We start from the raw sequence: 27,506 nt of genomic DNA, 5'->3' as shown, positions 1-27,506 counted from the left end.
CAGGCCTCAGAATTACCTGGAATGCCCTGAGAAAAACACAGATTGCTGGGCCCAATCCTGGAGTTTCTAACCGGGGCGCGGTGTGTGTGTGTGTGTGTGTGTGTGTTTAGAGGGTACACAGGGGTGGGGAGCTGAAATTTTGCATCTCTAACAAGTTCTTAGGTGATGCTTGCGAACTGCTGCTTCTAGTACCAAAGGGCGTGCAAAGCAACGTCTTTAATTCCACCTCGTGACATGTGAGTGGCGAAGGTTCCAGCTCACAGAGGTTTCCAGTCACTAGGGAAATTGTGCACTTACCCCACGGTGTTTTCTCGGCTGCCCATAACCCGGGGAAAGGAGCAAAGGCCGGCGAGGAGAAGGAACCAGCGGGCAGTCTTTCCAGACTGGACGTCGCCTCGGAGCTCCCCAGCGAAGCCAGGGCGGGAAGACAGCCCCCAGGCCAGCCCACAGATCCTCAGAGGGCGCGCGCGGACCTGGAGGAGGCGCCCCAGAAGGCGGCGCCTCTCGGAGGAAGTTTGTCCTTTAACTAAAGAGCCGGGTTCGCCGTCGCAGCAACCTCCAGGAGCGAGCAGCGGGCGCCCACGGGAGCCGTCAGCGTCGCCCCGGGTGCATCGCGCGCACCGCGGCCATGGGCGGCTCGGCCTCCAGCCTGCTGGACGAGGGCAAGTGCACCTACATCCGAGGTACGCGCGCGCGGGGGGCTTGCCGGGGGCGGGGCGCCCGCCGGGGGGACCTGCACCGCCGCGCGGACCCTGACCCCAGAGGGCGCGTCGCCAGCCGGTGCCGGACCCGCCCTCCACCTGAGGCGCGCTACCGGCGGGCGTAGGGACCTCGGGAGCGCACGGCGCCTCGCGGGGCCAACTCTCTCCCAGCTCCCGGGCCGCACGCCTGGGCTCGGGCGGGGCTGCGCTTCGGGCGGGGGCCCGCCGGCGGGGGATGCTCTGGGAAGCGCCGCGGCATGGTGGTGGGAGGCAGGTGCAGGCCGAGGGGTGGGGGCGCGACCCCGTTTTTTCCGCTCAGCCCGCCTTGGGGTCTGATCAGCACCTGGCCCAGAAACACCTCACCCTCGCCTCAGTCTGGGCTCTTTCTGAACTTGCCCAAAGAGAGCCACGGGGATATCCCTCGTTTCTGGAGACTTCCCGGGGGATTCCCGGCCTATACAGCAGAATTTCCCTCCTGGTAACGTTGGCCTGTTTTTGTAAAACGCGGCGTCGGCCACATCTCTTCACTGGAACTTCAGATCACTTGTGGATGATTTCATCAGAGGCAGAAAGGACCGTGTCATTATGCTCCCAGGTTACACGGTTTCTTTCCCTCTCCGGAGAAGGGGGAGAGGGGGGGGACAAAAGAGGAACATTGGCATATTTTGTAACAGTTAGCTAAAGTAATAGATGGGGAGAAATTCATTTGGGGAGACTTTCAGACATAGTGACTCACTGGAGAGTCTGAGGCAGAAAAACAAAACAACAACATACACAAACCCAACAACAGCAACAAAAAACTTTAGAAAACAAAACAAAACAAAAACCCAGACTAAATGGAAACTGCAGAAAATCGTGACTCTATCTCCTGGGTGTATTTGACCCCATCTCTCTATTCTAGAGCAAACCTTGCCCACAACCACTACCTATTTAGTTATCTTGTGAATTTAGTATTTTTCTGGCTTTAGAAATACCTTCTAAACTAAGTATTGAACTGTACGTTTTACCCTAATTCTGTAAAGAAATGGTTAACTTCTTCCTGTTTAAGTTCTCTTTCTGGCCCCCTGAACTTTCCTGATAGGAAAGCACTTATTTAGTGTCCTTATTCCATATTTGTTTTCAGTCACCACAACATTTAAAATCATTTTAAAAGGATATCAAATCAGGGCACTTGAGAGCCATGTAATTGACTTTCCAGATTCCTGCTCTGGTGCTTGTGGAGGCAGAGAGGATCATCGACAGCCCATTCTGTCAGGGGATAAATCTTGGTCAAGTATTCCTTTGCTGTAGTTTATTTAAAATGGGGGAAAGATGGATGGCTTATTTATATTAGTTAAACAGCTAAACTAAGGCTGCCTTGGTCTTACAAATTTGGCCATGTGCTTATTTTCACCAGTGTGTAAGGGACTGAAAGAACAATGTAGTAGAACATAGTGAGGAGGGGTTTGCATTTAGTTATTTGCAAAATATGTTTACGCCATTTATTTTATAAGACTTCCTTTCACCGCAAAGCTTAGAGACACCTAAAGTTGAATCATGGCCATCTATAGTAATCATCGGAAGTCCAGCAATGTAAGGGATTAATGTTCTTAAAGACTTCATGGTCATGACAGTTGGTGCAAGCCTTGTATTCATGTGAAAAGAAAATGTGTTACCCTTTTATTTTATTGTGAATTTAAATTATTACCCTCACAAAAGTATGAGACGGCTAGTGCACAGAAAGGACTTGTAATGAATATGTTCTGAATGCATAAAACTATAGCAGAGTGTGTGACAGTCATTACATCCACAAGTCTTGTTCAGTTTTATCTCCTTATTCTTTGGGAGGACACTTTCAAGTTATGTACGGGCAGAGGGAAGAGAAGAGTTAAAGTTAGAATACCTCCAGAGAAAATGAGACGTTGCCTCATTTGAGAATACTAGTCTTGCCAAAAGAGAAAAGAGCATTGGAAAAATGCATGGTGTTGTGAATTGTTAGTGCATGAGCACATGAAGGTCATGAGGCTGTGATTTCCTGATGGTTTTGAAGCTTCAGATCCCTGTAAAAAAATTATATATATGTGTATATATATACACACACACATATATGTGTGTATATGTATGTATACACATATATATGTATGTATATATATACACACGTATATATGTATATATATACATATATACATATATACATGTATACATGTATACACGTATATGTGTGTGTATATATATATATATATATATATGTATATATATGGTCCTATCTTCTCTGATTTGCCCATCCTTTAGCCCATAAATATTCTCAAGTTTTGATTTAATTATAAGCAGAACAATCGAAAATATGACAGTAAGGTTTAAATACAATTTTATGACCTATTTCTCATAAAGGAGCTGCCAGTGAAATATTATAGATTTGAAAGCCCCTGTAGCTGATTCAATAACTTTCCTTCAAGCTTGATAAACTTTGCTAACATATGGAGAATAACTAGTCAGTATATTTGGAGTCAGTTTTGTTAACTTAATCTTGTATGTGTTATAAGCAGCTTACTTCTGGTATGCTAATGAGTCTGAATCAGCATTTGCTTTTAGACAAATCGTTTAACAGCTGCCGTTCAGTTTGTGTGCATCGAAACTTTGTGTTAACAGTGATGCTCATCACATGGTTGTTTTGAAAATACATTATTTCTTAGGATTTAGTGAATTTCCAGGCGAAGGGATATCAGAAGTATTGAGGAGTTACTTCATTTCTAAAGATGCTTTGAAAATTATTACCACACTCATGTTTCCTGGCACAGAATACATTTTTAGGATTGCTTCTGGAAACTTTCAGTAATTTCACTTGATACGATGTTTCAATTAATAAATAATTCTAAGACCAGGTTGTAATCATAGGGACAGTGTTATCTGCTAGCCCTCAGTGTTGCTTTTAGCACTGACTTAAAAGGGTCTTCTTTCAATGAGAAAGAAAGCTCATAAATTATCCAGGCACCGGTGATCAACTTAGGGCACTTTGCTCTCTTTATGCCACGTTTCCTTTTACTTTTTAAACTTTGATATGCAAAAATGAACTATAGCTTCAAAACACACAATGCCTTCCTGTTTGAGAAATAATTATATTTCCTTTTAAAAATTGCCACTGGATTGTTAATGAATCAAAACAAAACAAAACAAAAAAGAACCTGAAAACTCCCTCCTAAATCCTTGTGTAGAGTCAGAATAAGTACTGGAAAATCAGTGCCACAGCTGAGAATTGTGGGAGACACGGGTCTCGGTGGGGACTGGCAGACACGTGGAGGCCTGGTAGCAGCAAGTGGCAGGAAAACCGTTCTTTTCCTAGACTTACTGCAGAGTGAGTCCCAGTTAACCTGTAAGGGCCCAATGGCTTCCAGTGAAATGCTTATCGGTGATCTGATGCTTATAAAGAAAATGAGTTTCAGCTTAAAAACAACTTGTATTTCTCATAGGGGGATTTTCTCATACTTGTACCATAAGGGTTCACATGGGTGGCAGTATATGAAATTTATGCTCAGAACAGTGTCTGGAGTGATGTCTCCACAGACAGGATGAATGGAAGATAGGGAGAACTGTACATGTTTGTAGTCTACTTAATCTAGATGTACATAGTACTAGTCTACACATTTGCCTGTTCTTCAGTCGTAATTTGTGAGTAGGAGACGGGCATAAGAACTGGTCTGATTTATATGGATATTATGACAGTGTAATCTGAGAGTCCAGTTTATGTCGCTAGAAATGGCAGTATATTGTCATGGGTAATTAGGATATGGAGCGTGGGTAGGCACGATTAGACATCAACCCAACATCTTTTCCCCATTCCTCTTTCAAACAGAACCGCACTTTTATTTGGGGACTGAATGTCCCCTCTGTAAAGCCATGTGTTCCAGAGAGGCTAGCCCCACTTACGGCTTTTGAGAGGTGGGTGCAGATTGGCCCGTGCCTATCACGGTGCTGTGTTCTCCTTGCCAGTGGTTATATGCGGCATGGGATTCTGATGCAGTGTGGCCAGTGAGGCTTGAAGGGAGGTTGACTGGCTGTTTCTAAGAAAGTTTTCTTCCCTTTTTAAAAGGAGACAAAGGGTTGAGTCATATTCTTCCTTTCCCTCTTCTTTTGGACTTTGTTGCGTTTGAATGTGATGCCTGGAACTAAGTGGGAAGGGAGCTAGCTCAAAGACATAGCCACCATTGGAGCACTGCCAGGCCAACGTAGTCTCAGAGAAGAGAAGCTAGAGCCTGGGCACACCTTGCTGATCGCCTCTCTGTCCTACTCGTGCGTACTTTTTGTTGTGTAATATACTAAATCCTCTTTGAGTAGGGGTGGTAGAGAGTGCTGGTTATCCCCCAATATCATTCTTCCCTTTTTTTTTTTAAGTTTTTATTTACTTAAATAATCTCTACACCCAATGTTGGGCTTGAACTCATGACTCTGAGATCAAGAGTCGCATGCTCCTCCAGCTGAGCCAGGCAGGTGCCCCTTCCTTACTTTTAAAAATAATAGCACCTCTATAGGGTGCCTGGGTGACTTGGTTGGTTAAGCGACTGGCTCTTGATTTGGGCTCGGGTCATGATCTTATGGTTCGTGAGTTCGAGCTCCGCATGGAGCCCCACGTGGAGCACCATGTCCAGCCCCACATTGGGTTCCCCCACTAACAGTGCAGAGCCTGCTTGGGATTCTCTCTCTCTTCCTCTCTCTCTGCACCTCCCCTGCCCATGAGCCCCTGCTCTCTCTCAAAATAAATAGACTTAAAAAAAAACTTCTAGAAGTTCTTTAGAACTTCTAAATGTTAGCTGGCCATGTGAACTTCCAGAGTAAAAATATTTCCCAGGCGTCTTTTCAACTAGATGGGGTCATGTAACTGAGTTTTGGTAAGGGGTATAGGTAGACATGTTGTATGCTCTTTCCAGAAAGTAACTTTAAAGAGAAAGAGTGTGCCCTTCTGTGTCCTTTCCTTCATACTATTGGCTAGATGGTGATGGTGGCTGGAACAGCGTCTTTCACTATGAGGTGTCCTTTTAAGAAGGAGTTCATGCAGCATGGAGTCAGTGGACAGAAGGAGCCTAGGTTCACGTGGTAGAACCTCCATACCAGCACTGAGCCTTCATAAGAGAGAAATAAAGTTCTATCTTATTTAAGCCAGTGTTATCTGTATTACTATATTCCACAGACACATCTTACTCTGATTGTCTCTAGTACTTGTGCCCCCAAATGTCATAACCAGCACACTAAGTGCTGCCTTATTGAGTCCCTTTAAGAAAAATTAATCAGAAGAAAGTAGGAAGTCAGTAAAGATTCTGCCATTAGTATCGGTGTTAGTTCTTAATTTGTAGAAGGGAATGGATTCTCCTGGGAAGTGTGGAATTACAGCTGCCCAGGTGGGAATAGCAGGGATGGGAGAAAGAAGGAGAGGGTGCCCAGTGTAAATAACACAAAAACATATGCTGATCACATTATATTTTGACAAAAAATCATGCCAAATGAATGCCAACCTACTGACAAAGCTAGAAGAAGTTTCTAATTAGGAAAACTATTGCCAATTGGTAATTTCTAGTGGCAACAATAACTTTCTACTACCTTTAGTCTTTCTTTAGTATGAATTGAGAGTTTCTTAAAGTCATCAAAAATAAACACTAGACTGAGACAAATTAACATATTCTCCTATTTTTGTGGAAGAAACAGTGACCTTCCCTCCTGGGCTCCAATTCATGCCTTGATGAACCTCATAGAGTCAAACACTGAATCAAGATCTGGTGTCAATGAAACATTTCTTTTTTTCTATGGACACTGGCAGTGAGAGGACTACACCGTCAATGGTGCTGTAGTAATGGTAATTACTAAAATGACAATGGTGATTCTTTTTATTGTTTTATTTATTTTTGCTGGACTACTGAACTGATTGATTGTAGTTGTACTCTATTGTAATCTTTGGGAAATTCTGAACTGGGTTCCCAGGTAGAAAGTGCAACAGCCAGAGCTCAATTTGTAATGGTTTCTAATCCAATTAAAATAAATGTACCGTGAAAATTTCACAAAATACCCAGTGTGAATTATGGCAGTGAATTTTAATCTCCTAATCAGATTATTTATTTATTTATTTATTTTATTTTTTAAAATTTACATCCAAATTAGTTAGCATATAGTGCAACAATGATTTCAGGAGTAGATTCCTTAGTGCCCCTTACCCATTTAGCCCATCCCCCCTCCCACACGCCCTCCATTAACCCTCAGTTTGTTCTCCATATTTATGAGTCTCTTCTGTTTTGTCCCCCTCCCTGTTTTTATACTATTTTTGTTTCCCTTCCCTTATGTTCATCTGTTTTGTCTCTTAAAGTCCTCATATGAGTGAAGTCATATGATTTTTGTCTTTCTCTGACTAATTTCACTTAGCATAATCCCCTCCAGTTCCATCCATGTAGTTGCAAATGGCAAGATTTCATTCTTTTTGATTGCCGAGTAATACTCCATTGTATGTATATATATCACATCTTCTTTATCCATTCATCCATCGATGGACACTTGGGCTCTTTCCATACTTTGGCTATTGTTGATAGTGCTGCTATAAACATGGGGGTGCATGTGTCCCTTCGAAACAGCACACCTGTATTCCTTGGATAAATGCCTAGTAGGGCAATTGCTGGGTCGTAGGATAGTTCTATTTTTAGTTTTTGAGGAATCTCCATACTGTTTTCCAGAATGACTGCACCAGCTTGCATTCCCACCAACAATGCAAAAGAGATCCTCTTTCTCCGCATGCTCGCCAACATCTGTTGTTGCCTGAGTTGTTAATGTTAGCCATTCTGACAGGTGTCAGGTGGTATCTCATTGTGGTTTTGATTTGTATTTCCCTGATGATGAGTGATGTGGAGCATTTTTTCATGTGTCAATTGGCCATCTGGATGTCTTCTTTGGAGAAGTGTCTATTTCATGTCTTTTGCCCATTTCTTCACTGGATTATTTGTTTTTGGGGTGTTGAGTTTGAGAAGTTCTTTATAGATTTTGGATACTAACCCTTTATCTGATATGTCGTTTGCAAATATCTTCTCCCATTCTGTCGGTTGCCTTTTAGTTTTGCTGATTGTTTCCTTCGCTGTGCAGAAGCTTGTTATTTTGACGAGGTCCCAGTAGTTCATTTTTGCTTTTGTTTCCCTTGCCTCTGGAGATGTGTTGAGTAAGAAGTTGCTGCGGCCAAGATCAAAGAGGTTTTTGCCTGCTTTCTCCTTGAGAATTTTGATGGCTTCCTGTCTTATATTGAGGTCTTTCATCCATTTTGAGTTTCTTTTTGTGTCTGGTGTAAGAAAGTGGTCCAGGTTCATTCTTATGCATGTTGCTGTCCAGTTTTCCCAGCACTACTTGCTGAAGAGACTGTCTTTATTCCATTGGATATTCTTTTCTGCTTTGTCAAAGATTAGTTGGCCATACGTTTGTGGGCCAACTATTTCTGGGTTCTCTATTCTGTTCCATTGATGTGTCTGTTCTTGTGCCAGTACCATACTGTCTTGATGATGACAGCTTTGTAGTATAGCTTGAAGTATGAGATTGTGATGCCTCCTGCTTTGGTTTTGTTTTTCAAGATCGCTTTGGCTATTCGGGGTCTTCTCTGGTTCCATACCAATTTTAGGATTATTTGTTCTAGCTCTGTGAAGAATGCTGGTGTTACTTTGATAGGGATTGCATTGAATATGTAGATTGCTTTGGGTAGTATCGACATTTTAACAATATTTGTTCTTCCTATCCAGGAGCATGGAATCTTTTTCCATTTTTTTGTGTCTTCTTCAATTTATTTCATAATCATTCTATAGTTTTCAGTGTATAGATTTTTCACCTCTTTGGTTAAATTTATTCCTAGGTATTTTATGGTTTTATTTTTTTTTAATTAAAAAAATGTTTAGTTTGAGAGAGCATGGATACTCATGAGGAGGAGGGACAGAGGTAGAGAGAGAGAGAATCCCAAACTGGTTTCGCGCTGTCAGGGCAGACCCTGACAAATGGTGAGATCATGACCTGAGCCAAAATCAAGAGTTGGATGTTCAACTGACTGAGCCACCCAGGTGCCCCAGATATTTTAATTTAATTTAATTTTTTTTTTTTTGTCAGCAAAGCTAGGTGACATCATTCTAAGAAGAAAGGTACATGCAGCAATGTGCACTGGTAAATGTAAAATGAAGTCAGAAGTAAAGACAAAAGAATAAAAAACAGAATTCATATGCTACAGTCTGTTTATAGCACTTTAGAAAAACATAGGACACAAGGGCTAAAGTTCTAACAGTTCCAAACTAAAACACACACACACACACACACACAAGTGCAATACAGATTTTCTCCTTTGAAACTGGAAAATTCATTTTAAAAAGAGACTAGCAAGTTGCTGCCAATAAGAAAGTGCAGGCCAGCTTATAAAAGTGCTGCTGCTGCTGCTGCTTCTTCTTCTTCTTCTTCTTCTTCTTCTTCTTCTTCTTCTTCTTCTTTTTTGTATACATAGTATACATAGTTTTGTATACATAGTTTTTCTCACTCGGAGGAGAAAAGATTTAGAGATATGAAAGCAATTAATTCAGTTTTGCAAAATGCAAGGTCTGGGACCCAAAGAAATTTATATTTCTGTGCTTGCTATTATTTAGATGTTTATGTCTGTAGGATAAGAATATATTAAGAGTTTTAACTAGGAGCTCCTAAGCAATTTTTAAAAAGTCCATAGTCTGAAGGAATTTTGGAAGAAGAGTAAATATCTCTGTGCCAAACCATGTGGATTTGGATTTTCTTTTTTCTTGTAAAGCTATTTATTTTTTTATTTTATTTATTTTATTTTATTTTAACATAAAACACAAGCTCAGAAAATCACACAAAACAAATGTATAGTATAGTGAATCACTTTAAGGCAAATATCCATGTGGCCATGACCTAGGTCAAGAAATGGAAAGAACTTCACTAGCCATTTCAGGGGCTTCCACATACTCCATCCCAATCCTAAATCACTTTGTTTTCTCCCACAGTGACCACTATTTTCAGTTCTCTATTACTGCCTAACAAACTACCCCCAAGAGATACTGGCTCTTTAAACAACGGTTAATTTGCTCACACTTCTGCTATCTGCCCTGGCTTCAACTGGGTGGTTGTACATCTTATATTTTACAAGTGGTCATTCCTGTGACTGCATTCAGTTGGTGGATGGGCTGGTGGCCAGACTCAAATGGGAAGGCTTTCTTTCTCTCTAGGTGGCCTTTCTACATGGTCTGTCCTGTAGGGTACTGAGGTGGGGTTTTTTTGTGTTTTTGTTTTTTTTGGTAATATTTATTTTTGAGAGAGACAGAGACAGAGTGTGAGCGGGGGAGGGGCAGAAAGAAAGGGAGACATAATCTAAAGCAGGCTCCAGGCTCTGAGCAAGCTGTCAGCACAGAGCCTGATGCGGGGCTCGAAGTCACAAACCGCAAGATCATGACCTGAGCTGAAGCCGGACTCTTAACCAACTGAGCCACCCAGGTGCCACTAAGGTACTGAGCTTTTTAAATGGTGGGTCAGGGTTTTCAAGAGTGCTACGGCTTCTAGAAGCTGCCAAAGCTTCTTAAGGCTTTGGACTGGAATGGCATGGGATTACTCTGCTACATTCTATTGGTTAAAGCAAGTTTTGGGACTAGCCCAGATTAAAGAGGAGGGGACTCCACAAAGTCATGAATAACGTGAGTTGTGCTTCATCAGAGAATTACTTCCATAATAGACTACGTACCACACCACTAATCCTAGACTTTAGAGTAATGACTTCCTTACATTTCCTTACAGTTTTATCACCCCACAATGCCTTTTAAAACTCTATAGTTTAGTCCTGGCCACTTAAAAATATCTCTTTTAATCTACAGGTTTCCCTTAAAACTTTTTTACTTGCAAATTATCTGTAGGAGGATCCAGGCTATTTGAAATGTAGAGTTTTCTACGGTCTGGAATTTGCTCCTGGTGCAGGTCAACACGTTTCTTCTAGATTTTGTACACATTGACAGAGTGATAGTGAGACTTGATCAGACTCAGAGTAAAGACTTTTGTCAAGACTATGGGTTGTGCTGTGGTCTTCATTTGGAGGTATATAACATCTGGTTGTCTCTTCTTGTGATGCTAGCAACCATTGATGCTCATTGCCAGAACCCATGAATTCACTGGGGTTTGAAAAATTGTTATATGCTAATTATGTCATTTTGTTCTCATCTATAGCTGGAATCATTTTATAGAATGGTACTTTTTGTAATCTACAGTTTTGTTACCCCTTGTTATAGTTTATATAGGAAAGGCAGGATAAAAACTTAATCCCTTTTATTTACCATTTTCAAGATAATTTATTGTTTTCCTGTCATTCCCCAAAGATGATCAATTAATTTATTTAAAAAATTTTTTCATTTTATTTATTTGAGAAGGAGAGAGATAGAGAGAGCAGGAGAGAGAGACAGAGGGAGAGAGAATCTTAAGCAGGCTTCATACTGTCAGCCCAGATCCTGTCGCAAGGCTTGATTTCATGACCTTGGGATCATTAGCTGAGCTGAAACCAAGAGTTGGACACTCAACTGACTGAGCCTCCCGGGCACCTCAGTGATCAGTTAATTTAGAAAAATATTAATTTCAGCTCAGGTTATGATCTCAGGATTTTAGGATTGAGCCCTGCACCAGGCTCTGTGCTGAGTGTGGAGGCTCCTTAAGACCCTCTCTCTCCCTCTGCCTCTCTCCCCCCTGCTCTCTCTAAAGTAAAAAAATATATATTATTGTGAACTCATGAATTCCATTGTAATTCTTATCCTTATTGAAGCTTGAATTTCCCATCATTGGGAATGAAAACCTCTTCAAGTTGGCTCCTGAATCCTTTTGAAATTACCCTAGTAGTATTTAATAGCTTCCTTGCCATCTGGTAGATCAAGATGTTCTAAGCTCATCCTGTTTATATCCTACCCTGTACCTGGAATATGCAATATCTATAAGAAGCCTGATTTATTTTAGTGGGAAATGGTATTTCAAGATGACAGTTTGGGCCTAGGAAAGCTCATTGCAATGACAGGTTGGCCATTGTTTCTGTGCCTATTTAGTGAATAGAACGAGGAAAAAGTGTTTTCTACATTACCTTTCTATCTATTCTTTTCCTTGGTTCTCAATTCTATCACAAGATTATAGAATTAAATATCCCCAAATTTTCATTTGATGCATTCCCCCTAATACAAACAATAACCTCAGACAACACAAATACTACCACCACCAGTTATGATTGTAGAAAACAATTGAACAAATTGTTTTAAGAAGTAGTAACACAGTTTTTGTATATGCTACCCAAATTCTCCTCCAACTTTATTTTACTATGTCAGATATATAAGTATTATGTTCTCTTTTCTCATTTACTCTTGTTTTACAAGTAAGTATTATTTAATACATTGGTCCTTATATTGACGTCTCTCTGGTGTTTGAGACTCATTATCTAGTAGATGCCTTAAGAGCTCATGGAAACATAAAGAATGACAACATACTAATTTAGTGGATCAGTGGTATCACCAAAAGTCAGCTTGTTTGTATCTTTCTACTCTCTGTGCACTAGTTCTCCTTATGGTTAAAAGATGACCAGAGCATCAGAAAGTATCACATTCTTAGGTAAATCAATAGACTAAAAAGAGGACTATCTATTCTGTGAATTTCTTTATATGAGCAAACCTTTCCCAGATGGCTTACTAGGAGACTCCTTTATATATTCCACTGATCAGAATTTGGGTCACACAATCCTTCCTAAGCCATCACTGACAAGTGTATGGAATTATGATTTGGTTAGACTCATCCAGATTTACCCCTGGACCAGGGCTAGAGTCAAACTTCTCTGAAGCACATGGCTATAGGGAGGATCTTGGATAACTGAACAAAATCATGTTCAGTTACCAAGGAATAAGCATGAATGGCTATTAGACAGATAACCAACATTATGAGTTTTGATAAATATCATGAAGGGAATTAAAAGGGTACTGGGACAGAAAACTAATGGCACTGATAGGGCAAGGAGATGAGATATGCTTAAGATATGGTGCTCAGGAGGGTAATAAGTTACTATTCATGTGAAGAACCAGGGAGAGAATATTTTCAGTAGAGAGAATGGTATATAGAAGGGGATGGAGGAGAAGGAACTTGAAGGTCCTGAAGAACAGGTGGAATGACTGGAGTGTAGCGAGCAAGAGGGAGAAGAGTTTGATGGGAGGGGATTCCGCACAGCGCTTATTACTAACAGACTGCCATCACTACAATGTAAGCTCCCTGAAATCAGGACCTCTGTTTTCATTCACTGCTCTATTCTCAGCAAATGCATCAACATCTGGCACATAGTTTATTATCAATAATTATTTGCTTAATAAATGAATGAAAGTTGAAAAAATTTAAAAATTTCAATGAATATCCTAAAAAATAAGGTAAGTGTTGAGTTTACAAAACAAGTTTAGGATGCAATGAAGAAATGAAAGTACTATATAAGAAATAGCTCTTGGAAATTACAAATCTGATGATCAGAATTTTTAAAAACCCAGATGTTGCTTTGGAAAAAAAAGTTGAGGGAATCTTGCAGAAAATAGAACAAAAAGATCAAATGATGACAATATTAAAAAAAAATACTTAAAGGGTCTGGGTGCCTGGGTGGCTCAGTCAGTTAAGCATCTGACTCTTGATTTTGGCTCAGGTAATGGTCTCACAATTTGTGGGTTTAAGCCTCACATCAGGCTCTGTTCTGACAGTGTGGAGCCTGCTTGGGATTCTCTCTCTCCCTCTCTCTCTGCCCCTCCCATGGTCTCTCTCTCTCTCTCAAAATAAATAAACTTAAAAAAATTAAAAGGTCAATCCAAAAACCTTAATATGTGACTCACAGAAGTCCCACAAAAAATGGAAGACGCATAGGGTACAGAGTCTTCAGTAGTAGCGAGCAGAAGTTACCCTGCAAGACTGATTTGGACCTGCATTAATAATAAATGTAAAAGCAAACCTCAGAAGGATCAAACTGATCCTAAGTAACTTAACTGCATGCCTAAACAAAGTTCAACATTCTTTATTAAAATACAAAAAAAAAATACACATTCATAAAACAAGTGAGCAAAAGAGGAAAAAGAGAGAGAGAAAGAAATCAAGAAACAGACTCTTAATTATACAGAACAGACTGATGGTTACCAGAGTGGGGGCGGGGAGGAAGGATGGGTTAAATAGGTGATGGGGATTAAGGAGTTACACTTGTCATGATGAGCACCATTAAAGTATGGAATTGTTGAATCACTATATTGTGCACCTGAAACTAATATAATTAACTAACTGGAATTAAAATAAAAACTTAAAAAGAATAGAGATACATAGTTGTTTCTAGTTGGAGTCTTCTGATGAGAACTCCAATTGAAGTATTTTTCTGTGTTGGTGTCTGGATTGGTATCATCTCAGTGTGGGAACTTTAAAGTTGACTAAGGAATAGGTGATCACTAAGGATTCCTTTATTCATCTCAGTGACTCTGTTTCATGCAATGTGAGTTCTCATATTTTCTGTAAGGGTTGGTTGATGAATAAAGAATTTGTCATAGTTATTTTATTGGAAAAAAATACACATTCAACAATGCAAAATTCACAATATCCAGCATCCAATCAAGAATTACCAGGCAAATAAAAATATCCATGACTCTAAGGGAAAAAAAATCCATCAATAGAAACTGACTTCGGAATTGTAGACATGATGAAATCAGAAGACAAGGATGTTGAGACAGCTTTTATAAATATGTTCCATATGCTAAAGCAGAGGAAAACATGAACATGATGAGAAGGGAAATAGAAGATATAAAAAATGATTCTTGTCTCCAGTCTTTAGGAAAGAGCAATATGACTACTATGTTTTTGAAGTCTGTTGGGACATCTGTTGGAACATGTAGCTGAACTATCTGCTACCAACACTCCCAGTCAACCTGGGAGAGGAGCAGATTGCAGATCGGCATGAGGAGCTGCTGACATGGGGTTGGGTTGGGTCCTGGACAGATGAGCAGGGGTCAACTCAGAAACGAAGGGAAATTATGGCTATTCTTTCATAAAGGGCACTGTTAGTAGTGGACATGTGCCATTACTTCTGGGGCTCACACAGGGCAAGTGACAATTTCTATAATTAGCTCCCAAGAATTCAGAGGGTTCCCCCCCCCCAGTTTGGATTAAACATGTTTGTTTAAAAAATTATTTCCTATGTAAGTCATGCTTGAATGAGTTAGATAGATATGCCTGAAGCAAATATGCCTGATATGCCTGAGCAAAACAGACACAGGCTTGGAGTTGGAATGAAGATAAATTTTATTAGCAATAATAGCAAATGTGTAATATCTGTAGTATAAATATTTAAAATGTTTTTGTTGGAAAGTAATTAATCAGTGACATTAATTGAAACGTGCTACTTAAAGTAAGTAAGAATTATAGAGCATGTCTAAGACCTGTGCCTGTCAACTGGGATGTTGATTCTTAACTAAAAATGGTAACTCCTGGTCTGAGGAATGATAATGATAAAAAGAACTGTAAACACAAACATTTATTGAGTGTCTGCTATGTGCCCGGCAAGTGAATGTCTCAGAAAAAAGGTAATAGGATGTCAAATGTTCTTCCAGAAATTCCAGATCTTGTCCACAAAGCTTACAAAAAATTGTTTTTGTTTTAAGTTTATTTATTTATTTTGAGAGAGAGAGTGAGAGGCGGAGAGAAGAGAGAGAGAATCCCAAGGAGGTTCCGCACTGCCAGCGCAGAGCCTGATACAGGACTTGAACCCACGAACCACGAGATCATGACCTGAGCCGAAACCAAGAGTCCTACACTTAACTGACTAAGCCATCCAGGTGCCCCCACAAAGCTTTTTCTTTAATGGAAAGGAGTGCTGACTTGATAGGCTTTGAATAGTGTCTTGTCCACTTTAAATGAGCTAAACTGGTAGTTTATTTCTCGGTAGAAACTGAAACATTTACTAAACCCTTGATTCCATATCTTAATTCTAAATGACTAGTTTTCGAAGTGAGTACTTCCAGTGGATAAGATTATACATAGCATAGTCCAGAAATTAAAATTCATCTAAATGTTAGCAAAACATAATGTGGAGCTTATGTAGAAGCAGGAATAGTAGGTCACTTGTAATTAACTTTAAATAAAATGGTACCTTAGGCAACTTCTTCATTATTAAAGAAAATATTAATATTTGGGAAACAAGGCTCAAAGGACTCATAAATGGAGCTTTCACATTTTAAAAACAGGCATGATCCTCTCCTGAGGACTTATCGAATCTGAAGTTGGATTCTCTGAAGATTTTGGATGTGTCCGCTGGCTGCCTTCAGTTTCCCATGTGTAAAATGCCCAGCAGTAATGGCCAGTAAGATAAAAGGAGGTCATAAATGGAGGTGATTTAATTCTTGGATTTCCCAATCCTACACGTATGCTAATTTGTTTTTACTATCAGTTAGGGTACCAGGCCTTCCCAGAGTAAATAATTGGCTTTCAGACACTGCCATATAATACCTGTCTCACACATTTGTTCTGAGGATTAATTAATGTTTAAAGTGTTTAAACACAAAATGCCTCTACAGAAGCAATGGCATTATAATTTGTTGGGACACTCTAGTATTATAATTAGTACTAATTAGATTCTTTTCAACAGCATTTTGAATTCACAAATTACTGCATCTAAGGTATTCTTTATTCATTATGAAAGAGCCAGACACAATGGTTTCCATAGGAGCCTTTCAACAACTAGTCTCAAAATTCCACACACACACACACACACACACACACACACACACACACACACACACACATACCCCTCCCCTCAAACCAAGGGAAGACAAAGCAAGACACCTTTCTAGGATCTGTCATGGGAGAGGAGTCCCAGTGGTGTGCCGGAGCTGGCTTACACTGACTGGCTGAATCTGGGCATCCCCTCCTTACTCAGAGTTCAGAGATGTCATGTTGCTAGCTTGAAATCAGCCATGCTGGATGGGTTTTTTGTTTTGTTTTGTTTTTTGTTCTTAGATCAGTTTATCAGCACATCACTGCCAGTGCCCTTCTCTTCAGTATATGGAATCTAGTTATATTCATACTCCATTGTCAGGGCCTGAAGTCAGATTTCAGTTATACATTAGTGCAGAGTGGGCTTAACTGCTGAAACTAATACCTGCCCACCCCCCCCCCCCCATCTCCATGGCTCGACGTGATAACGATGTATATTCCAGTCATTACACAATCCAATGTGATTCCATGTGGGATAGAGAAGGGGAGTGGGTCATTCAGGAACCCATACTCTTTCCATCTAGGGCATTGTGGCACGGACCCCTTTAGCAGTCTGATGAAATCTATGGATCCCTTCTCAGAGTGACATTTTTTAAGTGAAAACAAAAATACACAGAATTACAAAAGAAACCAATTTTTCTGAAATGCAGATATCGGGGTGCCTGGGTGGCTCAGTCGGTTAAGTGTCCAACTTCAGCTCAGGTCATGATCTCATGGTTCGTGGGTTCAATCCCCACATCGGGCTCTAAACTGCTGGTGAGGAGCCTGCTTGGGATTCTCTCTCTGTCTCTCTCTCTCTCTCTCTCCCTCTTCTCCACTCACGCTCCTTCTCTGTCTCTCTCTCAAATAAATTTTAAAAATAAAAGAAATGCAGATATCAAAATATATTAAAAATCGGTGATATAATAAACATGTGCTTCTTTACTAATACATTCAGTGGCAAAGTCTCATGGTGGGCCTAATAACTGCTGTTACTTTGATGAAGTGCTATCTTAAGATGGGCAGCTAATAAAATGTGCTGTGAAAACATCTGTGATATCTATGGATGATAAAGTCACAAGTTACCAGAGGGGTGGGGTGGGGGGATGTGTGAAACAGGTGATGGGAATTGAGCAGTGCACTTGTGATGAGCACAGGGTGATGTATGGAAGTCTTGATTACTATATTGTACACCTGAAACTGATATTATGCTGTGATGTTACCTAACTGGAATTAAAAACATTTTTTAAAGAAATCTGTAACGGAAGTAAAACAGGAAAAAAATGTCACAAGTACCGGTAAATTCTACCGGTCTGTTGTCTCCATTCATAATTGAAGGAAATGCTGAATTTGAGTTGGAAGTTTAATAAAAATAAATATGTTATAGCCCCCCCATTCAACTTTTGGACCCCTGAATTCCATCTGCAGATTCCATAAAGGTCCACAGACCCCAGATTAGGAACCCCTGATGGGGCTCCATTATTTTTGGGGGTGGGGACAAAGACCTTAATTAGATACTCTGCTTATGTTTGCAGATAAGAGGGTCAGTGGCAGACTACAGGCAAACGTTTTATCGTCCAAGCCTGGAGGTGCACACATCATCTCTGTCCAACTTTCCAACCTTCCACATGACACAGCTTCCTTCTGTATCTCTTCATTTGGCAATTTCTATCAGAAGTCATACCCCTTTTATGATCACCTCTTCCCTTACATCCCCTCAACATCATCACCCTTACATCTTAATGAATAGCTTTTCTACTTTAAATGTAGTCCCACTTGAAAAGCAGGCTGTATGTTAATTTTTAGGTAAGAAAAGTTCAAGCCTTCTAAACTTGACTATTGCGCGCTTGAAATGTGGCTCATCCAAACTAAGATGCGATGCAAGCATAAAATACACATTGAGTTTTGAAGACTTAGTAGTCTTCAAAGAAAAGAATGCAAAGAAGTCTGCAAAGAAAAGAATGCAAAATATCTCATCAATATTATTTAATGGCGGGGCGCCTGGGTGGCGCAGTCGGTTAAGCGTCCGACTTCAGCCAGGTCACGATCTCGCGGTCCGTGAGTTCGAGCCCCGCGTCGGGCTCTGGGCTGATGGCTCAGAGCCTGGAGCCTGTTTCCGATTCTGTGTCTCCCTCTCTCTCTGCCCCTCCCCCGTTCATGCTCTGTCTCTCTCTGTCCCAAAAATAAATAAACGTTGAAAAAAAATTAAAAAAAAATATTATTTAATGGCAATTGTATACTGAAGCGATAATATTTAGGTCTGAATGGCGAAATAAATATATAAATACATTAAATGTAAATAAGATAATTTAAAATCAGTGTAATCTCTTTACAAATTTTTTAATGTGCTACTAGAAAAGTTAAAATTACATGAGGCTCGGGGCGCCTGGGTGGCTCAGTGGGTTGTGTCTGACTTCCACTGGGGTCATTATCTGATGGTTTGACCCCTGTGTCTGGCTCTGTGCTGACAGCTGAGAGTTTGGAGCCTGCTTCAGATTCTGCCCCTCCCTCTACCCCTCCCCCGCTCACGCTCTGTCTCTCTCTGTGTCTCTCAAAAATAAACAAAACATTAAAAAAAATTATATGAGGCTCACATCTGTGGCTCACATGATATTTCTTACAGACTCCTGCTTTTGAATAAAAATTCATAGAAGATTCACAGAGCTGCAAGGGACCTTCGGATAGCTATCTAATCCAACCCCTTTATTGTAATCAGAGAGACCGAGTGAGTGGCTCCTGCCTGCAAGGCTAGTAACGGCAGATATAGGATGGGAACACAGATCTCCACGTTCCTGGCACAGAGCTCTCTTCATAAGCTATGGTATTCCAACCAAACCAAACCAAATCAAAAATCTCCGAGCTTGAAGTTTTCAGTCTAAACCAGAAGATGCTCTAATTCAGAGTTATACCAAAAACAAAAACAAAAAATCGCTAACAATGGCAAGTCTTTTCTTCATCTGATGTATTATTCAGCCTTAGGTTTAAAACTTAAGTGTAGCTTTCCCTTGCTACTGAAGAATTGCAGGCACAGGTGAGCAGACACACTGGCCGGAAATTGACTCCTTCGGGATCCCAGAAAAAAGAAGCCCTGAGGTCATTCTCTTTGTTTCTGGTCCCCACATTTCCCTCTGTTGAATAGTTTAAGCTCATAAAGAAATGTTAATTCTTATGTCCTCGGGATTTTGTCTTAAAGGGATGGAAACTTGTGGAAACTTAGTATTCTTAATACACCACCCCTTTCTTCCAGCCAGGCGATGGCAGAGTGGATAGCAATTAAAAAGAAAAAAATGATGGACTTCCTTTTCCTTTCTTCCATTTTCTCTTCTTTGCTGCTATAATGGACCCTACGGACAACTTTATGAGGATGTCTGGAATATTTACAGACCTTTTTGTTCTCGAATATTCCTTTCCACAGGTTTTTCTCCCTCCAACTCATTCTCCCTCTGTAATGCACCACTTTTCATGGGATCACATTTGGGCCATTGTGTCTTTAAGTAATATTTAAGATGAGTTTAGAATTAAAAAAAAATGCTTGCCTTAAATAACGTATTGCCAATTCCTCTTAGGAATTTTAAATAATACAGGTGCTTCTTGAATCATATAATTTGCTGAAATTGAAATAATGTAGTTACCTTACTCAGCACTCTCTGATAAAGATGATATGCCACCTACACTCTGGGATGTCCCATGTTTCTTTGCACTTGCATTTCCCTACATTTCCAGTGGTCTCTAGAATTCTAAGTTCCAAGAGGAGCCATAAGGACTGCATCCTGATCCATGGTAACTTTGGTGATCTTCTTACCAACGTGTTTCATGTTTTGACATTTCTTCTCGTTAATATCGTTATTTGGCACTTTCATGAGAAACTCTTGAGGCATACCATAACCAACTACTTTGCTTTGTTTAGGATCACCACAGCTGTTGACATCAGTGGATGTCTGAGAGAGGGAGCACAAACCCTTGCTCGTCTCCATATGGTTTTTATGAAAATATGTGATGCCCTGGGATGTGTTGATAGCTAAGCTCCGCAGTTCTCCAGAGATTTTTTTTAACCTTCCATTGTTCGTTAAAAGGACAAATATATACATATGATGTCTTTTGCAAATGAGTATAAGACTGATTAAGGTTTGTGATAAAAACTTTCAAAATGATATTTTTATATAATATGCATGTGTTCCATTTTCAGAAAAGCAGACAAAACGAACGTACAGAGCAGATAAATCTTTACAAAACATTATGAAATGCTAACTGTGCAGTTTTCTTGACTCAGTAGAACATTAGCCCTGCAGGCAGTCAACACAAGAAGCCCCGTCACTTGCTAACTGTGCAACCTTTTGCCAGTCATCTGAAACTTGGTTTCTTCCACTGTAAAATGGATAAGGGTACCACCCCAGGTCGTAAGGGTTCATTTTGCTAATTTTTGTAAAGTACTGAAAACTGAGTCTTCTCACAATGGTTAGGTGTTTTAGCATTTACAATTGTATACCTTATTCATTCTAAAATCAAAGTAAAACATTTTAAGTAAACTGAACATCAAATAAAATCTCTTCTGTCTGGATTTTCAGTCAGAGCGCCTGGGTGGCTCAGTTAAGCGTCCGACTTCAGCTCAAGTCATGATCTTGCCATTTGTGAGTTCAAGCCCTGCGTCAGACTTTGTGCTGACAGCTCAGACCCTGACGCCTGCTTCGGATTCTGTGTCTCACTCTCGCTCTCTGCCCCTCCCCCAACTCTCTTTCTCAAAAATAAACATTCAAAAAAATTTTTTAAGTAAAAAAAACTATCCTCAGTCAACCAGTTGGAACCAGAACTGAACTTCTCTCCTGTTTTTAAAATTTATGGTATGGAGCCTACCGCATGCTCCAAACTCAATAGAAAGCAGGGACTTTAGGCACAAGTATTTGAAATGGTGCAGAACTTATTTGAGTCCTGATTCTAACACTTACCATGTGACTTTGGGCTTGTGGTTAGGCCTCAGTCTTCTCATTAGTGAAGCAAGTCATTTAATTGATGAAGTCTCTCCAGAGAATCCTACTTAGGATAGATTTATAAAACCTCATGGAATACATCCACTTCTTATAGTGAGGCATTCGTTGCATGTTTTTCTTTCTAGTCATCAAAGAGGATACTCCCTGTTCTATGAACTGAGATAAAACTGCTCTCCAGAGACTTCATCATGGAGGTCGGGTCGGGGGGAATACAGTAAATAGTAAGTAAATAGTGAGATAGGATGTGGTAATGAATATTATGAAGAAACATAAGGGCATGGAAGTGGAAAGAGAGTGATGAGGGCTTCAGCTTCAGATGTGGGTCAGGGAAGTCCTTTCTAACTTTTTTTTTTTAGTGTTTGATTTATTTTTGAGAGAGCACACGTGAGCCGGTGGGGGGCGGGGGTGAGGTGGGGTGGGGAACGGGCAAAGAGAGAGGAGACAGAGGATCCAAAGTGGGCTTTGCACTGACAAGCAGCAAGCCCCATGTGGGGCTCGAACACACGAGAACCATGAGATCATGACCTGAGCCAAAGTCAGACGCTCAAGAGACTGAGCCATCCAGGTGCCCCTAAGCCCTCTCTACCTTTTGAATGAAGTCCCAGATAGGAGTACTTAGGGGAAGTACCTCCCAGGCAGAGGAAATAGCAAATCCAAAGCCTCTGAATTTGGAAAGGAGCTTGTCTTGTCTTAGGAACAGCAGAAAGCCAGTGTGGTTAGAGAGGAGTGAATAATGGATATTATGAGAAGAGGAGGGGCAGGGAGATAAGAGGGGTCACATCACAGAGGGATTTATAGGCCACCGTAAGGACCTGGGCTTTTACTCTGAGTGAGAAGAGACACCATGGGGAGTTTTGAGCAGAGGAGTGACATAATCTGATTTCTCTGACTGCTGTGTAGACAGACTGCAAGAGGAACAAGGGAGGGAGCCGGAAGTCAGTTAAGAAGTTAGAGCTATATAATCCAGGTCAGGGGTGGCTAGGGCTAGAGGTCTGGAGGTAATGAGAAGTGTTTGGGTTACAAATACATTTTGAATGGCAGAGCTGACAGGATTTGCTGTGGGATAGGAGGAGAAAAGTGGCTTGAAGGATGACTCCAGGGTTTCTGACCTGAGCAACAGAAAGAATGGAATTGCCACTATTTGCAACAGGGAAGACTGGGGGAACACATGTGAGGGTGACAACGAAGAGTTCATCCTGGACATGCTAAGTTTGAGATTCAAGTGGAGATATCAAATAGGCAGATGGATTCATAATCATAATCATAACTGCTATTTGTTAAATGAGGCCTTTAATTACCTGCCAGGCACTTAAGAATTGTATATGTTACCTCATTTAAATCCACACAGTAATTCCTGAGATAGGTACTATTATCGTGCTCATTTTGCAGACAGCAAGACTGAGGCTCAGGAAGAGTAAATCTGTGCTTAGGTCAAATTACTAACATTTAGTGGATGGAGTTATCCCTGGAGCCAGAGCCCTGCTGTTATCATGTCACTGTAGAGCCACAAGAAGAGGAGGCTGCTCTCAAAAGGAGTTTGCTTTGGGCTTCACCTCAGTTACCCCTTTTTGTCTTAATTTTCATGGACACCTTAAAAGTTGTTGAATTCAGGTCAGAAGTATCACTTGTTGGGGCGCCTGAGTGGCTCAGTCGGTTGAGTGTCCAGCTTCAACTGAAGTCATGATCTCATGGCTCGTGGGTTCGAGCTGCTTCGGATTCTGTGTCTCCCTCTCTCTCTGCCCCTCTCCTGCTCACGCTCTGTCTCTGTCTCTCTCTCTCAAAAATAAGTAAACATTAAAAAAATTAAACAAAGAAGTATCATTTATTAAGAGCAGAAAGATGCTGATGACATATATTTATAACATATTTTACTTCTGAGGATTGCACATAATTTTTAGTGCCAAATACTATAATTTCAGAAGAGCAGTAAGAAGTGTCATCTGATGAAATTATTGTTTCCAAAGGAAATAAACTTGGATGCTGATCCTGTGTCCATTATTGTCTTCTTTTATAGCCGAATTAGGCACTTGGCCATGAATTTTCATTTCTAGCATATCCTAATCTGAAACTAGCTTCTTATTTGTGATGCTACTGAGCAAGGGAAGTTTTTCTATCTATATATCACGATAGCCTTTAGATGAACAAGCAGAAGTATAATCATGATGTTCTCATTTGCATAAGCATCTCCCTGACAGGTCATCAGAAATCTTTATTGTTCTCAGGTACATTTCATGGGCTCCTGAAGGCATGCATAATCATCTCTAGCAATTCATCTTCTTACCTAGTTTAATGGCCCCTATCACATAGCAGGAGAATGACGGAGCAAAAAGGCAGTGTGTCCAGGGCCTGCCTGCTTAAGAATGTGGAATAAATTACAGTGGGGAATAAATTATATTAGCTCTTCCTCATTATTCAGTTACGTTTTGCAAATTTCATCTCACTAGGCTAAACAATCCTGGATGGCCTGCAAAAAAAAAAAAAAAAAAAAAAAAATTGCTTACCTTGCCACCAACATGCTCAGATTCCTTGTTCAGCGTCCAGCTAGCAGGTGATCAACATAAAACCATCAATTTACATTAACAAAGACTCCTCTGCACTAGTGAATCGGGCTAATACAGTCACTTGAGTTGGGGTGAGTGGGGTCCTTACCTTTATAACTCTTGATTTTAAAAAACCTATTTTGAAGATAAAGTGGATAAAAAAATCATTACCTTGATTGAATTGTTTTAAATAAACAGTCCACTGAATGATCTCTTTATGGCTTCTTTCTTGGCTTCCATTCAATAGTGTTGAGAGCAGTAGTGATGGTGATATTTGCTGTCTGCTTCGTAGTGCAAGAACCTTATTTACAGCTGGTCTGCCGCAGAGCAGGGACCCAAACACAGCTCTACATAATTTTCTATAAATACTGTCATCCTCAGTTTCCAGATTAGAAACTGAGAACTTTGCTACTCTGTATTATATCACAAACAATACCTTTACCACTAAATATTCTTTCTTCTAAAGCATAAGTTTCATTGGCTATGGAGGATGCTATGTTCTGTATATCCTACAATTTACTTGACCATCCTCCTCTTATTGAGCTTGTAGGTCATTTTCAAGTTATTTATTAGAAAAAATATTTTAGTGAGCATTCTAATGCATAAATATTTATGTGCCTGTCTGATTATTTTCTTACAAATTCTTCTTAGGTGTCAAAGAGTGTCAACAACTTGAACAGTTAATAGCTTTAAACCGAAAGGCATAGTGGATGTGCAGTGTTTCAGTCTCACTGAGTTTCTGAACCTCCTGGAGCACACAGTAACTAATCTGAGTTCACCGTAACAGCAGTTTTCTCTTCCGGGTTTTCCTGCCGCCTTTGGATTCCATGAATCTGCCCTCAATACTTGCTCATCGAATGAATGAATAAATAATTGCTTTGAACTGGAGTTCATTGAATCTAGACCTCTTTCAGAAAGAAATATATCTGAATTAGCCCATTTTAAGTACCAAATATACCTTAAGGATCTCTTGAAAAAAATTCCATAAGCATATTTAATAGTGACTATTGTGTTTGACAATTTTTATTTCTAGGGATCCTTTCTTCTTGCCACATGTTCTTGAATATCTTGATTCTGCTTGTCCAGGAGTCGGTTGAATAACCAAATAATCTGAGAGTTCTTTTTCCACCCCCATTATTTTTCTACTTCACCACTATTTGGGGGCACTACTGTATATGTCTCCTAGTGTAAGGAGGGTGTGATAAAGGAATAAACGTCATCTGCTTACCCCTTTGGAAGGGAATTTAAAGGTCGTCTTATGCTTGAATGTTCTTATAAGCCGGTGAGCAGTTTTCAATATCTCTAGTGACATAAAGCTCATTATCTCCTAAACCCAATCTATCCATATATGGACTGTTACTTTCTTAGTGAACTGTGCCAGAACTGAATTCTTCCCAGCTTCTATGCCTGCCTCTTGGCTCACACTTAGCTCCTGGACCAGGCCCTCTGCCACAACTTCTTGCCCAGACTCAGCCAACCCTCCCAGGTCTCTGGTCCTTGGTCAGCACCCAGGCTCCCAGGTGTGTATAAGAAGAGAACTCAATCCATACGAATCTGGGATTCAAACCCAGGTCTCTCTGGTCAGAGCCTTTTTAATTTTTTTATTATGGTAAAATATACATAGCATAATATTTATCTTTTTAGCCATTTGTAAATGTACAGTTCAATGCCATTAAATGCATTCACAATGTTGTGTAGGTGTCACCACTATCTGTACCCCAAACTTTTCATCATTCCCAACCAAAACTTTGTACCCATTAAATAACCTCCATTTTACTTTCTGTCTATAAAGTTGCCTATTCTAGGTCCCTCTTATAAGTGGAATCATACAATATTTGTCCTTCTGTATCTGCTACTGGCACCTTACCTTCATAGCATCATTTTTCTATCACAAATGCATTTTGTCTATTTAAACTGCTTAACCTCACTCAGTTCCAAGAGCTGCCACACTTTTACAAATATCTCAGAGGCTTTGACTGCACATCGGTTACTTCAACAGAAATCAAGTCAGGAGAAACAATGCATTTCTTTGTCTTCAACTCTAAAACTCCTCTGTGGGCAATTTCTTCTTTCTGTGGTGCCAGATTTCCTTTTATGAAAATATGAAGAGGGGAGAATTTGTGTCTTCCCCGTCCCCAGTAGTAGTCATTCTGATTATGATCCTGCTTTTTAAAAGAATTGCCTCTATTGTTTCCCTAATAAATTTGATAGTTGCTTTTAGTTTGAAAAATACTATTTACGACTTCCTTCAAATTTCAAACCATCCCATTGATATCAGTTCTATAATCTTTCCTGGTATAAAAATGAAGCTCAAAGGCCTGTGGATTGTGAAATCTGCATCCATTCCTCCTCCTTTCTTTTTTTGAACATCAGATTTACATGTGTTCATTCAACTCTGCCAGTACCTCCATTGTTCAGCAAAGCTGAGCGCTCTTATTTATGCATTTTCTCAGTGCACCGGATTGTGGTTCCTTTACAGCCTCCCGCTGCTCACTTTAAATCTCTTTACCAATCTTGGGCTTTCGTTTGCTGCGACCATATTTGGTCTACTATTTTAAGTCCAGAAATCATTCTTCTTGGAAGAGTAGACAAGACAAAAATAATAGTGGTGTAGTTCTTCTTTCTCTTTGTTAGTTCAGCAACATTATGTCATGGTGCCAACCCTCTCACTTGTCTCTTCCTGGCATCCCTTTGGTTCCTAACGTAGCTAAATGAACATTTTTGTTGTTCTTATAAATTGTAAGTCCCAATTTATATGTCACTATTTTCAGAGAGCCCCAGCACTTTCTTACCTTTGTTCTTGGGGAGCCCTTCTTTCTAATTTTTATTCTAGTCTGTTGAAGTCAGAGGCCCCGGAGAACGATGTAGGAGCCCCCATCATTTCTCCCTTGGTGGAATCCCAACCTAAGATTGTATGGATAGAATTACAGACGATGTGGACAGATGGGTGCCACTCAACCCTCTTCAGAGTCTCTTGCTCCAGTCATGGCTCTGTTTCTGCTCATCCCCTACCTTTTAAAAATTTTATCTATTTATTTATTTTTAAATTTTTAATGTTTATTTATTTTTGAGAGAGAGACACAAAGAGAGTGTGAGTGGGGGAAGGTCAGAGAGAGAGGCAGACACAGCATCCGAAGCAGGCTCCAGGCTCTGAGCTGTCAGCACAAAGCCCGATGCGGGGCTCAAACCCATGAACTGTGAGATCATGACCTGGGCTGAAGTCGGACATGTATCCAACTGAGCCACCCAGGCACCCTTCCATCACACCCCTCCCCTCCGCCTCTTTTTTAAAAGTAAGCTCTGTGCCCAACATAGGGCTTGAACTCACGACCCTGAGATCCAGAGTTGCCTGCTCTACATCCTGAGCCAGCTGGCTGCCCCTCTGCTGACCTTTTTGAAGTCTGCCTTCCTGAAGTCTAGGTTATATCATCATTTTCAGCCACCCCCTTCCTGACTGTCAAAAATGCCATGATAGAAGCCTTTTGTCTGCTGCTGTTGGAATGGAGTTGGACAATTAATAATAAGACAGCTAAAGT

The 27,506-nt window shown here is 40.4% G+C and overlaps 1 protein-coding gene across 1 annotated transcript in view; it reads left to right on the top strand.

Annotated features, from left to right (window-relative positions):
- The first annotated feature begins 314 nt into the window (after positions 1 to 314).
- Positions 315 to 27,506, top strand: part of NIBAN1 (niban apoptosis regulator 1) — a 152,131-nt gene continuing 124,939 nt past the window's right edge. Inside the window, exon 1 of the mRNA XM_027074357.2 lies at positions 315 to 683. Within this exon, the coding sequence (XP_026930158.2) occupies positions 629 to 683 (55 nt within the window). The 5' untranslated portion in view covers positions 315 to 628. The remainder of the gene's footprint in view (positions 684 to 27,506) is intronic.

This window comes from Acinonyx jubatus, chromosome E4, assembly GCF_027475565.1.
Source record: "Acinonyx jubatus isolate Ajub_Pintada_27869175 chromosome E4, VMU_Ajub_asm_v1.0, whole genome shotgun sequence".
Lineage (NCBI taxonomy): Eukaryota > Metazoa > Chordata > Mammalia > Carnivora > Felidae > Acinonyx > Acinonyx jubatus.
This window is presented reverse-complemented; position numbering and strand designations above follow the sequence as displayed.